General features: G+C 39.3%; 1 protein-coding gene across 1 annotated transcript in view; it reads right to left on the bottom strand.

Annotated features, from left to right (window-relative positions):
- Positions 1-15,111, bottom strand: part of LOC124024581 (serine/threonine-protein kinase/endoribonuclease IRE1-like) — a 54,362-nt gene that overhangs the window by 25,166 nt on the left and 14,085 nt on the right. Inside the window, exons 3-11 of the mRNA XM_046338480.1 lie at positions 12,203-12,236; positions 11,833-11,905; positions 9,504-9,576; positions 6,213-6,335; positions 4,446-4,547; positions 3,623-3,682; positions 2,416-2,617; positions 1,403-1,481; positions 627-777 (exon numbers count right to left, since the gene is read on the bottom strand). Coding sequence (XP_046194436.1) covers positions 627-777; positions 1,403-1,481; positions 2,416-2,617; positions 3,623-3,682; positions 4,446-4,547; positions 6,213-6,335; positions 9,504-9,576; positions 11,833-11,905; positions 12,203-12,236 — 897 coding nt within the window. The remainder of the gene's footprint in view (positions 1-626; positions 778-1,402; positions 1,482-2,415; positions 2,618-3,622; positions 3,683-4,445; positions 4,548-6,212; positions 6,336-9,503; positions 9,577-11,832; positions 11,906-12,202; positions 12,237-15,111) is intronic.

Raw genomic sequence — 15,111 nt, 5'->3', positions numbered from 1 at the left:
TAGAGCCTGGTGGGTAGTTACCTACTGGTTGTTCAGTGTGTTGGTGGAGCCTGGCGGTAGTTACCTACTGGTTGTTCAGTGTGTTGGTGGAGCCTGGCGGGTAGTTACCTATGAGGAGCCAATGGTTGTTCAGTGTGTTGGTGGAGCCTTGCGGGTAGTTACCTATAGAGCCTGGTGGGTAGTTACCTATAGAGCCTGGTGGGTAGTTACCTATAGAGCCTGGTGGGTAGTTACCTATAGAGCCTGGTGGGTAGTTACCTACTGGTTGTTCAGTGTGTTGGGGGAGCCTGGTGGGTAGTTACCTATAGAGCCTGGTGGGTAGTTACCTACTGGTTGTTCAGTGTGTTGGTGGAGCCTGGTGGGTAGTTACCTATAGAGCCTGGTGGGTAGTTACCTATAGAGCCTGGTGGGTAGTTACCTACTGGTTGTTCAGTGTGTTGGTGGAGCCTGGCGGGTAGTTACCTACTGGTTGTTCAGTGTGTTGGTGGAGCCTGGTGGGTAGTTACCTATAGAGCCTGGTGGGTAGTTACCTATAGAGCCTGGTGGGTAGTTACCTATAGAGCCTGGTGGGTAGTTACCTATAGAGCCTTGTGGGTAGTTACCTATAGAGCCTGGTGGGTAGTTACCTATGAGGAGCCACTGGTTGTTCAGTGTGTTGGTGGAGCCTGGCGGGTATCGTACGTCGGTAGACGGGATGATCTCACACTCTCCCTCCTCTCTAACCGTCACCTCCTCGGTCTCCGGTCCCTCGATACGCGCCAGTGTCAAGCCCCGCGGCTGCCGTGGCAACACATCAATCAATACATCAACGTATCAGCCAAACCAATTCAGAGAGAACACTTCTAACCATTATGACATCACAGTACTGAGACTAAAAACACTCCTGATTGGCTGCTGTGTGTTCTGTTGACATGCTGATTGGCTGCTGTGTGTTGTGTTGTGTAGACATGCTAATTGGCTGCTGTGTGTTGTGTTGACATTCTGATTGGCTGCTGTGTGTTGTGTTGACATGCTGATTGGCTGCTGTGTGTTGTGTAGACATGCTGATTGGGCTGCTGTGTGTTGTGTTGACATGCTGATTGGCTGCTGTGTGTGTTGTGTTGTGTAGACATGCTGATTGGCTGCTGTGTGTTGTGTTGACATGCTGATTGGCTGCTGTGTGTTGTGTAGACATGCTGATTGGCTGCTGTGTGTTGTGTAGACATGCTGATTGGCTGCTGTGTGTTGTGTAGACATGCTAATTGGCTGCTGTGTGTTGTGTTGACATTCTGATTGGCTGCTGTGTGTTGTGTAGACATGCTGATTGGCTGCTGTGTCAGTCTGTCATTTTTTTTAAAAGAGCAGGTGTTCCTAATGTTTTGTCCACTCTTTTTTTTTGCTGTTGATTGACAGCTGTACTGACCACTAGAGAGACTCCGTCGTGAACCAGGGAGGTGGAGGCGTACAGATGAGAATCCAGCTTCCCCACATACAGAGTGGGCCTAAAACACACAAGACAAATGACATAAAGAATGACAGGAAAAATAAGGTTTTAAACACCTTCAATTACATTGTAACGCAACCCATTAAGAAAATGACTGTGAAAACTGTTAAAATCCCCTGTGGTTGATGAGGAATTGAACAAATGGTATGGTTGTAGAGGGATGAGGCAAAAGGAATGGCAAATAAGTCTGGCTGTACAACCGATTGGCAAACGTCCTGCAAATTGAGAAATCATGTGACTAAACTGAATAAAAAGAAGAAACTAAACTATGAAACAAAGATAAATTACATAAAGAATTATAATAAAAAGCTTTGGAGAACCTTGAATGGCATTTTGGGGGGAAGAAAGGCTAACAGAACACAGAGCATGTTCTTTAATGGAAGCCTCTCCAACATAATCGAGGTAGAATCAGGAATTCCCCAGGGCAGCTGTCAAAGCCCCTTACTGGTAGAATCAGGAATTCCCCACGGCAGCTGTTTAGGCCCCTTACTTTTTTCAATCTTTACTAACGACATACCACTAGCTTTTGAGTGAAGCCAGTGTGTCTATATATGCGGATGACTCAACACTATACACGTCAGCTACTACATCGACTGAAATGACTGCAACACTTAACAAAGAGCTGCAGTTAGTTTCAGAATGGGTGGCAAGTAATACGTTAGTCCTAAATAATTTAAGAACAACTAAAAGCATTGTATTTGGGGCAAATCATTCATGAAACCCTAAAGCTCAACTAAATCTTGTAATAAATAATGAGGAAATTGAGCAAATTGAGGTGATTAAACTACTCTTACACTAGCTGTCTGTCTGTCTGTCTGTCTGTCTGTCTGTCTGTCTGTCTGTCTGTCTGTCTGTCTGTCTCTGTCTGTCTGTCTGTCTGTCTGTCTGTCTGTGTGTCTGTGTGTCTGTGTGTCTGTGTGTTTGTCTCTTACACCAGCTGTGTGTGTGTGCTGGCCTGCTCCGTGACAAACTGGTAGCTCCACTTCATGGTGTGTGTGTCGTGGGACGAGAAGGTGAGGTAACGCAGCGTCTCCATGGCAACTGACAGGTGAGGGGCGTGTCTCAGAGAGTCCTGGCTGTACAGGTACACCCCCACCACAGGTGACCCATAGTTTTGCATCCACAGGACGTCACCTGGGATAGAGGAGAGGAGGGTTAGCGACAGAGAGACAGGAGAGAGAGAGGAGGGTTAGGTGTAACAGGTGTTTATTGTAACAGGTGTTTATTTTAACAGGCCTGTCAGGTGTTTATTGTAACAGGCCTGTCAAGTGTTTATTGTAACAGGCCTGTCAAGTGTTTATTGTAACAGGTGTTTATTGTAACAGGTGTTTATTGTAGCAGGTGTTTATTGTAACAGGCCTGTCAGGTGTTTATTGTAACAGGTGTTTATTGTAACAGGCCTGTCAGGTGTTTATTGTAGCAGGTGTTTATTGTAACAGGCCTGTCAGGTGTTTATTGTAGCAGGTGTTTATTGTAACAGGCCTGTCAGGTGTTTATTGTAACAGGTGTTTATTGTAACAGGCCTGTCAGGTGTTTATTGTAACAGGTGTTTATTGTAACAGGTGTTTATTGTAACAGGCCTGTCAGGTGTTTATTGTAGCAGGTGTTTATTGTAACAGGTCTGTCAGGTGTTTATTGTAACAGGTGTTTATTGTAACAGGTGTTTATTGTAGCAGGTGTTTATTGTAGCAGGCCTGTCAGGTGTTTATTGTAACAGGTGTTTATTGTAACAGGTGTTTATTTTAACAGGCCTGTCAGGTGTTTATTGTAGCAGGTGTTTATTGTAACAGGCCTGTCAGCTGTTTATTGTAACAGGTGTTTATTGTAACAGGCCTGTCAGGTGTTTATTGTAACAGGTATTTATTGTAACAGGTCTGTCAGGTGTTTATTGTAACAGGTGTTTATTGTAACAGGTCTGTCAGGTGTTTATTGTAACAGGCCTGTCAGGTGTTTATTGTAACAGGTGTTTATTGTAACAGGTGTTTATTGTAACAGGCCTATCAGGTGTTTATTGTAACAGGCCTGTCAGGTGTTTATTGTAACAGGTGTTTATTGTAACGGGTGTTTATTGGGGAACACAGTAATTACCTGTCTGGTAGTGATTGGGGAACACAGTAATTACCTGACGGTAAAACGTACCTGACTCTCTGTCTACGGTCACCACCAACCCATCACCACTGGAGACGAGATGGGCCATCTCTGGAGAAACAACTGCATTATCATACTGTGCAGAACTAGATAAGGACATCATAGTATAATGGTGTATCTACTGTAGTACATCATAGTATAATGGTGTATCTACAGTACATCATAGTATAATGGTGTATCTACTGTAGTACATTATAGTATAATGGTGTATCTACTGTAGTACATTATAGTATAATGGTGTATCTACTGTAGTACATTATAGTATAATGGTGTATCTAATGTAGTACATTATAGTATAATGCTGTATCTACTGTAGTACATTATAGTATAATGGTGTATCTACAGTAGTACATCATAGTATACTGGTGTAGTACATTATAGTATAATGGTGTATCTACTGTAGTACATCATAGTATAATGGTGTATCTACTGTAGTACATTATAGTATAATGGTGTATCTACTGTAGTACATTATATTATCATTGTGTACCTACTGTAGTACATTATATTATCATTGTGTACCTACTGTAGTACATTATAGTATAATTGTGTACCTACTGTAGTACATTATATTATCATTGTGTACCTACTGTAGTACATTATATTATCATTGTGTACCTACTGTAGTACATTATATTATCATTGTGTACCTACTGTAGTACATTATATTATCATTGCGTACCTACTGTAGTACATTATATTATCATTGTGTACCTACTGTAGTACATTATATTATCATTGTGTACCTACTGTAGTACAACATAGTATCATTGTGTACCTACTGTAGTACAACATAGTATCATTGTGTACGTACTGTAGTCGTGTTTCTCATCGTACGGCGGGGCAGAGTAGTCGTTGTATGTTGCGTTCCACCTCAGCTCCTGTGTCTTCGTATCATACATCGTTATCATGTACTCTGGAATAGGATAGAGTATAGTACTGTAGAGTAGAGCTGAGGACAGTAGGGTACAGTAGAACTGAGTAGAGTAGAACTGAGTAGAGTAGAACTGAGTAGAGTAGAGCTGAGGACAGTAGGGTACAGTAGAACTGAGTAGAGTAGAACTGAGTAGAGTAGAACTGAGTAGAGTAGAGCTGAGGACAGTAGGGTACAGTAGAACTGAGTAGAGTAGAACTGAGTAGAGTAGAACTGAGTAGAGTAGAGCTGAGGACAGTAGGGTACAGTAGAACTGAGTAGAGTAGAACAGAGTATAGTACTGTAGAGTAGAGCTGAGGACAGTAGGGTACAGTAGAACTGAGTAGAGTAGAACAGAGTAGAGTAGAACAGAGTAGAGTAGAACTGAGTAGAGTAGAGCTGAGGACAGTAGGGTACAGTAGAACTGAGTAGAGTAGAACAGAGTAGAACTGAGTAGAGTAGAGTAGAACAGAGTAGAGTAGAACTGAGTAGAATTGAGTAGAACTGAGTAGAGTAGAACAGAGTAGAGTAGAACTGAGTAGAATTGAGTAGAACTGAGTAGAGTAGAACAGAGTAGAGTACAGTACAACTAGTTGAAGAGTAGAGTAGAACTGAGTAGAGTAGAACAGAGTAGAGTAGAACAGAGTAGAGTAGAACAGAGTAGAACAGAGTAGAGTAGAACTAGTTCAATAGAGTAGAACAGAGTAGAACAGAGTAGAGTACAACTGAGTAGAGTAGAACTGAGTAGAGTAGAACTTAGTAGAACTGAGTAGAATTGAGTAGAACAGAGTAGAGTAGAACTGAGTAGAATTGAGTAGAACTGAGTAGAGTAGAACTGAGTAGAGTAGAACTGAGTAGAGTAGAACAGAGTAGAGTAGAACAGAGTAGAGTACAACTGAGTAGAGTAGAACAGAGTAGAGTACAGTAGAACAGAGTAGAGTAGAACAGAGTAGAGTAACAGAGTAGAGTAGAACAGAGTAGAACAGAGTAGAGTACAACTGAGTAGAGTAGAACAGAGTAGAATTTACTAGGTACCTGTCTGTCCTATGGTGTGTTGGAGTCAGAATACAGTAGTATTGACTAGGTACCTGTCTGTCCTATGGTGTGTTGTAGTCAGAATACAGTAGTATTGACTAGGTACCTGTCTGTCCTATGGTGTGTTGGGACCTTTGAGAGACAGAATAAAGTAGTATTGACTAGGTACCTGTCTGTCCTATGGTGTGTTGTAGTCAGAATACAGTAGTATTGACTAGGTACCTGTCTGTCCTATGGTGTGTTGGGACTGATGGGAGACAGAATACAGTAGTATTGACTAGGTACCTGTCTGTCCTATGGTGTGTTGTAGTCAGAATACAGTAGTATTGACTAGGTACCTGTCTGTCCTATGGTGTGTTGGGACTGATGGGAGACAGAATACAGTAGTATTGACTAGGTACCTGTCTGTCCTATGGTGTGTTGGAGTCAGAATACAGTAGTATTGACTAGGTACCTGTCTGTCCTATGGTGTGTTGTAGTCAGAATACAGTAGTATTGACTAGGTACCTGTCTGTCCTATGGTGTGTTGGGACTGATGGGAGTCAGAATACAGTAGTATTGACTAGGTACCTGTCTGTCCTATGGTGTGTTGGGACCTTTGAGAGACAGAATACAGTAGTATTGACTAGGTACCTGTTCTTCCTATGTACAGCAGTGGTGCATTGGGACAAATGGAGTCAGATGATGATGTGGAGAGACTGGTCTGTTTCTCTCCTGTCTGGGGGTCCACCACGAACCATACATCCTGCTTCTTACCTAAACAGACAACAACAAGGTACTGATGTCCTGAACACATTACTGGGGGTCCACCACGAACCATACATCCTGCTTCTTACCTAAACAGACAACAACAAGGTACTGATGTCCTGAACACATTACTGGGGTCCACCACGAACCATACATCCTGCTTCTTACCTAAACAGACAACAACAAGGTACTGATGTCCTGAACACATTACTGGGGTACTGTCCACCACGAACCATACATCCTGCTTCTTACCTAAACAGACAACAACAAGGTACTGATGTCCTGAACACATTACTGGGGTCCACCACGAACCATACATCCTGCTTCTTACCTAAACAGACAACAACAAGGTACTGATGTCCTGAACACATTACTGGGGGTCCACCACGAACCATACATCCTGCTTCTTACCTAAACAGACAACAACAAGGTACTGATGTCCTGAACACATTACTGGGGTCCACCACGAACCATACATCCTGCTTCTTACCTAAACAGACAACAACAAGGTACTGATGTCCTGAACACATTACTGGGGGTCCACCACGAACCATACATCCTGCTTCTTACCTAAACAGACAACAACAAGGTACTGATGTCCTGAACACATTACTGGGGGTCCACCACGAACCATACATCCTGCTTCTTACCTAAACAGACAACAACAAGGTACTGATGTCCTGAACACATTACTGGGGGTCCACCACGAACCATACATCCTGCTTCTTACCTAAACAGACAACAACAAGGTACTGATGTCCTGAACACATTACTGGGGTCCACCACGAACCATACATCCTGCTTCTTACCTAAACAGACAACAACAAGGTACTGATGTCCTAAACACATTACTGGGTGTCCACCACGAACCATACATCCTGCTTCTTACCTAAACAGGTACTGGGTGTCACACACACACACACACACACACACACACACACACACACACACACACACACACACACACACACACACACACACACACACACACACACACACACACACGCACACACGTTAACAATGATGTGACTGATGTCCTGACAACAAGGTACTGATGTCCTGACAACACATTGCTGATGTCCTGACAACAAGATACTGATGTCCTGACAACAATGTACTGATGTCCTGACAACACATTACTGATGTTCTGACAACAAGGTACTGATGTCCTGACAACAAGGTACTGATTTCCTGACAACAAGGTACTGATGTCCTGACAACAAGGTACTGATGTCCTGACAACACATTACTGATGTCCTGACAACACATTACTGATGTCCTGACAACAAGGTACTGATGTCCTGACAACAAGGTACTGATGTCCTGACAACACATTACTGATGTCCTGACAACACATTACTGATGTCCTGACAACAAGGTACTGATGTCCTGACAACACATTACTGATGTCCTGACAACACATTACTGATGTCCTGACAACACATTACTGATGTCCTGACAACACATTACTGATGTCCTGACAACAAGGTACTGATGTCCTGACAACAAGGTACTGATTTCCTGACAACTAGGTACTGATGTCCTGACAACACATTACTGATGTCCTGACAACACATTACTGATGTCCTGACAACACATTGCTGATGTCCTGACAACAAGGTACTGATGTCCTGACAACACATTACTGATGTCCTGACAACAAGGTACTGATGTCCTGACAACAAGGTACTGATGTCCTGACAACAAGGTAATGATGTCCTGACAACAAGGTACTGATGTCCTGACAACACATTACTGATGTCCTGACAACACATTACTGATGTCCTGACAACACATTACTGATGTCCTGACAACAAGGTACTGATGTCCTGACAACAAGGTACTGATTTCCTGACAACAAGGTACTGATGTCCTGACAACAAGGTACTGATGTCCTGACAACAAGGTACTGGTGTCCTGACAACAATGTACTGATTTCCTGACAACAAGGTACTGATGTCCTGACAACAAGGTACTGATGTCCTGACAACAAGGTAATGATGTCCTGACAACACATTACTGATGTTCTGACAACACATTACTGATGTCCTGACAACACATTACTGATGTCCTGACAACAAGGTACTGATGTCCTGACAACAAGGTACTGATGTCCTGACAACAAGGTACTGATGTCCTGACAACAAGGTACTGATGTCCTGACAACACATTACTGATGTCCTGACAACACATTACTGATGTCCTGACAACAAGGTACTGATGTCCTGACAACAAGGTACTGATGTCCTGACAACAAGGTACTGATGTCCTGACAACACATTACTGATGTTCTGACAACAAGGTACTGATGTCCTGACAACACATTACTGATGTCCTGACAACACATTACTGATGTCCTGACAACAAGGTACTGATGTCCTGACAACAAGGTACTGATGTCCTGACAACAAGGTACTGATGTCCTGACAACACATTACTGATGTCCTGACAACAAGGTACTGATGTCCTGACAACACATTACTGATGTCCTGACAACAAGGTACTGATGTCCTGACAACAAGGTACTGATGTCCTGACAACAAGGTACTGATGTCCTGACAACACATTACTGATGTCCTGACAACACATTACTGATGTCCTGACAACAAGGTACTGATGTCCTGACAACACATTACTGATGTCCTGACAACACATTACTGATGTCCTGACAACACATTACTGATGTCCTGACAACACATTACTGATGTCCTGACAACAAGGTACTGATGTCCTGACAACACATTACTGATGTCCTGACAACACATTACTGATGTCCTGACAACACATTACTGATGTCCTGACAACACATTACTGATGTCCTGACAACACATTACTGATGTCCTGACAACAAGGTACTGATGTCCTGACAACAAGGTACTGATGTCCTGACAACAAGGTACTGATGTCCTGACAACAAGGTACTGATTTCCTGACAACAAGGTACTGATTTCCTGACAACAAGGTACTGATGTCCTGACAACAAGGTACTGATGTCCTGACAACAAGGTACTGATTTCCTGACAACAAGGTACTGATGTCCTGACAACAAGGTACTGATGTCCTGACAACACATTACTGATGTCCTGACAACAAGGTACTGATGTCCTGACAACAAGGTACTGATTTCCTGACAACTAGGTACTGATTTCCTGACAACAAGGTACCAATGTCTCTCACCAGTGTAAAGGACTCCATCAGAACTCCTACAGGGAGCAGACTGGACCAGCTCTGGGATGGTGAAGGGCAGTTTCTGGAGACATATAGACAATACTATATTATACAGTATATTATTATTATATATATTAAAATACTATATTATACAGTATACTATTATTATATATATTAAAATACTATATTATACAGTATACTATACTATTATTATATATATATTAAAATACTATATTATACAGTATATTATTATTATATATATTAAAATACTATATTATACAGTATACTATTATTATATATATTAAAATACTATATTATACAGTATACTATTATTATATATATTAAAATACTATATTATACAGTATATTATTATTATATATATTAAAATACTATATTCTGACCGTCCGTCTCTCTCTCTCTCTGTCTGACCGTCCGTCTCTCTCTCTCTGTCTGTCTGTCCGCCTCTCTGTCCGTCTCTCTCTCGGTCTGTCCGTCTCTCTCTCTCTCTGACCGTCCGTCTCTCTCTCTCTGACCGTCCGTCTCTCTCGCTCTGTCTGTCCGTCCGTCTCTCTGTCTGTCCGTCTCACTCTCTCTGACCGTCAGTCTCTCTCTCTCTCTGTCTGTCTGTCCGCCTCTTTCTCTGTCTGTCTGTCCGTCTCTCTCTCTGTCTGACTGTCCGTCTCTCTCTCTCTGTCTGTCTGTCCGCCTCTCTGTCCGTCTCTCTCTCTGTCTCTCTCTCTCTCTGTCTGTCTGTCTGTCCGCCTCTCTGTCCGCCTCTCTCTCTGTCTGTCCGTCTCTCTCTCTCTCTCTGACCATCCGTCTCGCTCTCTCTCTGTCTGTCCGTCCGTCTCTCTCTCTCTCTCTCTGTCTGTCCGTCCGTCTCTCTCTCTCTCTGACCGTCCGTCTCTCTCTCTCTCTGACCGTCCGTCTCTCTCGCTCTGTCTGTCCGTCCGTCTCTGTCTGTCCGTCTCTCTCTCTCTCTGACCGTCCGTCTCTCTCTCTCTCTCTCTGTCTGTCTGTCCATCTCTCTCTCTGACTGTCCGTCTCTCTCTCTGACCGTCCGTCTCTCTCGCTCTCTGACCGCCCGTCTCTCTCTCTCTCTGACCGCCCGTCTCTCTCTCTCTCTGTCTGTCCGTCCGTCTCTCTCTCTCTCTGACCGTCCGTCTCTCTCTCTCTCTGACCGTCCGTCTCTCTCGCTCTGTCTGTCTGTCCGTCCGTCTCTCTCGCTCTGTCTGTCCGTCCGTCTCTGTCTGTCCGTCTCTCTCTCTCTCTGACCGTCCGTCTCTCTCTCTCTCTCTCTGTCTGTCTGTCCATCTCTCTCTCTGACTGTCCGTCTCTCTCTCTGACCGTCCGTCTCTCTCGCTCTCTGACCGCCCGTCTCTCTCTCTCTCTGACCGCCCGTCTCTCTCTCTGTCTGTCCGTCTCTCTCTCTCTCTGACCGTCCGTATCTCTCTCTCTGTCTGTCTGTCCGTCTCTCTCTCTCTCTGACCGTTCGTCTCTCTCTCTCTCTGACCGTTCATCTCTCTCTCTCTCTGACCGTCCGTCCGTCTCTCTCGCTCTATCTGTCCGTCCGTCTCTCTGTCTGTCCGTCTCTCTCTCTCTCTGACCGTCCGTCTCTCTCTCTCTGTCTGTCTGTCCGTCTCTCTCTCTCTGTCTGACTGTCCGTCTCTCTCTCTCTCTGACCGTCCGTCTCTCTCTCTCTCTCTGTCCGCCTCTCTGTCCGTCTCTCTCTGTCCGTCTTTCTGTCTCTCTCTCTCTGACCGTCCGTCTCTCTCTCTCTCTGTCAGTCTCTCTCTCTCCGTCCGTCTCTCTCTCTGTCCGTCTCTCTCCCTCTGTCCGTCTCTCTCCCTCTGTCCGTCTCTCTCCCTCTGTCCGTCTCTCTCTCTGTCCGTCTCTCTCCCTCTGTCCGTCTCTCTGTCCGTCTCTCTCTGTCTCTGTCCGCCTCTCTGTCCGTCTCTCTCTCTGTCCCGGACGGCCGTCCGTCCGTCCGTCCGTCCGTCCGTCCCCCTCTCTCTCTCTCTCTCTCTCTCTCTCTCTCTCTCTCTCTCTCTCTTCTCTCTCTCTCTCTCTCTCTCTCTCTCTCTCTCTCTCTCTCTCTCTCTCTCTCTCTCTCTCTCTCTCTCTCTCTCTCTCTCTCTCTCTCTCTCTCTCTCTCTCTCTCTCTCTCTCTCTCTCTCTCTCTCTCTGTCCGCCTCTCTGTCCGTCTCTCTCTCTCTCTCTGTCCGTCTCTCTCTCTCTCTGTCCCTCTCTCTCTGTCCGTCTCTCTGTCCTGTCTGTCTCTCTGTCTCTCTCTCTCTCTCTCTGTCCTTCTCTTTTGCTCTGTCCGTCTCTCTCTTACCATCAGTCCTTCCTTGTGTTTTCCTCCCAGGACGTAGAGACTGCCATCGTTGGGGTCAGGGAGAAACCCTGGCCTAAAAACACACACACAGTAGCAATGATTATCAGGTGTGTGACTGTTTGTGAGTGTGTGTCAGTGTGTGTGTGTGTGTGTGTGTGTGTGTGTGTGTGTGTGTGTGTGTGTGTGTGTGTGTGTGTGTGTGTGTGTGTGTGTGTGTGTGTGTGTGTGTGTGTGTGTGTGTGTGTGTGTGTGTGTGTGTGTGTGTGTGTGTGTGTGTGTGTGTGTGTGTGTGTGTGTGTGTGTGTGTGTGTGTGTGTGTGTGTGTGTGTGTGTGTGTGTGTGTGTGTGTATATATAGCAGAGTCACTCACTCAGTAAGGTAGACAGGCACCTGAATGATGGGATCTGGAAAAGTACAAACATTAAGAACACCTTCCTAATACTGAGTTGTATATATTATAATACTATATATTAGTATACAATATGTTAATTAGTACAAACATTAAGAACACCTTCCTAATACTGAGTTGTATATATTATAATACTATATATTAGTATACAATATGTTAATTAGTACAAACATTAAGAACACCTTCCTAATACTGAGTTGTATATATTATCATACTATATATTAGTATACAATATGTTAATTAGTACAAACATTAAGAGCACCTTCCTAATTCTGAGTTGTATATATTATAATACTATATATTAGTATACAATATGTTAATTAGTAAAACCATTAAGAACACCTTCCTAATACTGAGTTGTATATATAATAATACTATATATTAGTATACAATATGTTAATTAGTACAAACATTAAGAACACCTTCCTAATACTGAGTTGTATATATAATAATACTATATATTAGTATACAATATGTTAATTAGTAAAAACATTAAGAACACCTTCCTAATACTGAGTTGTATATATTATCATACTATATATTAGTATACAATATGTTAATTAGTACAAATATTAAGAACACCTTCCTAATACTGAGTTGTATATATTATCATACTATATATTAGTATACAATATGTTAATTAGTACAAACATTAAGAACACCTTCCTAATACTGAGTTGTATATATTATAATACTATATATTAGTATACAATATGTTAATTAGTAAAAACATTAAGAACACCTTCCTAATACTGAGTTGTATATATTATCATACTATATATTAGTATACAATATGTTAATTAGTACAAACATTAAGAACACCTTCCTAATACTGAGTTGTATATATAATAATACTATATATTAGTATACAATATGTTAATTAGTAAAAACATTAAGAACACCTTCCTAATACTGAGTTGTATATATTATCATACTATATATTAGTATACAATATGTTAATTAGTAAAAACATTAAGAACACCTTCCTAATACGGAGTTGTATATATTATGATACTATATATTAGTATACAATATGTTAATTAGTACAAACATTAAGAACACCTTCCTAATACTGAGTTGTATATATTATAATACTATATATTAGTATACAATATGTTAATTAGTACAAACATTAAGAACACCTTCCTAATACTGAGTTGTATATATTATTACACTATATATATTATTATACTATATATATTATTATGCCACACATATTATACTGTATATATTATTATACTATATATATATTATTATGCCATACATATTATACTGTATATATTATTATACTATATATATATTATTATGCCATACATATTATGCTGTATATATTATTATACTATATATATTATTATGCCATAGATATTATACTGTATATATTATTGTACTATATATATTATTATTCCATACATATTATACTGTATATATTATTATACTATATATATTATTATACTATACATTATACTATATATATTATTATACTACACTGTAGGTATATATTATTATACTATACATATTATTATACTATACTATATATTATTATACTCTATACATTATTATAGTATACTATATATTATTATACTATATATTATTATACTATACTGTAGGCATATATTATTATACAATACATATTATTATAATATACATATTTTTTGACTGTATATATTATTATACTATACTGTAGGTATATATTATACTATATATATTATTAACCTATACATATTTCCTATACTGTATATTATTATACTATACATATTATTATACTATATATTATTATACTATACTGTATATTATTATACTATACATTATTATACTATATATTATTATACTATACTGTAGGTATATATTATACTATATATTATTATACTATATATTATTATACTATATATTATTATATTATATCTTATTATACTATACTGTATATTATTATACTATATATTATTATACTATACTGTAGGTATATATTATACTATATATTATTATACTATATATTATACTATATATTATTATACTATATATTATTATACTATACTGTATATTATTATACTATATATTATTATACTATATATTATTATACTATACTGTAGGTATATATTATACTATATATTATTATGCTATGTATTATTATACTATACTGTATATTATTATACTATATATTATTATACTATACTGTATATTATTATACTATATATTATTATATTATATATTATTATACTATACTGTATATTATTATACTATACATATTATACTATATATTATTACACTATACACATTATACTATACATATGATTATACTATATATTATTATATTATATATTATTATACTATACTGTATATTATTATACTATACTGTAGGTATATATTATACAATATATTATTATATTATATATTATTATATTATATATTATTATACTATACTGTATATTATTATACTATATATTATTATACTATATATTATTATACTATACTGTAGGTATATATTATACTATATATTATTATACTATATATTATTATACTATATATTATTATACTATACTGTATATTATTATACTATACATTATTATACTATATATTATTATACTATACTGTAGGCATATATTATTATACAATACATATTATTATAATATACATATTTTTTGACTGTATATATTATTATACTATACTGTAGGTATATATTATACTATATATATTATTAACCTATACATATTTCCTATACTGTATATTATTATACTATACATATTATTATACTATATATTATTATACTATACTGTATATTATTATACTATACATTATTATACTATATATTATTATACTATACTGTAGGTATATATTATACTATATATTATTATACTATATATTATTATACTATA

Source organism: Oncorhynchus gorbuscha, unplaced genomic scaffold, assembly GCF_021184085.1.
Source record: "Oncorhynchus gorbuscha isolate QuinsamMale2020 ecotype Even-year unplaced genomic scaffold, OgorEven_v1.0 Un_scaffold_1932, whole genome shotgun sequence".
Lineage (NCBI taxonomy): Eukaryota > Metazoa > Chordata > Actinopteri > Salmoniformes > Salmonidae > Oncorhynchus > Oncorhynchus gorbuscha.
The sequence above is the reverse complement of the archived record's forward strand: the minus strand, read 5'-3'. Positions and strand labels throughout refer to the sequence as shown.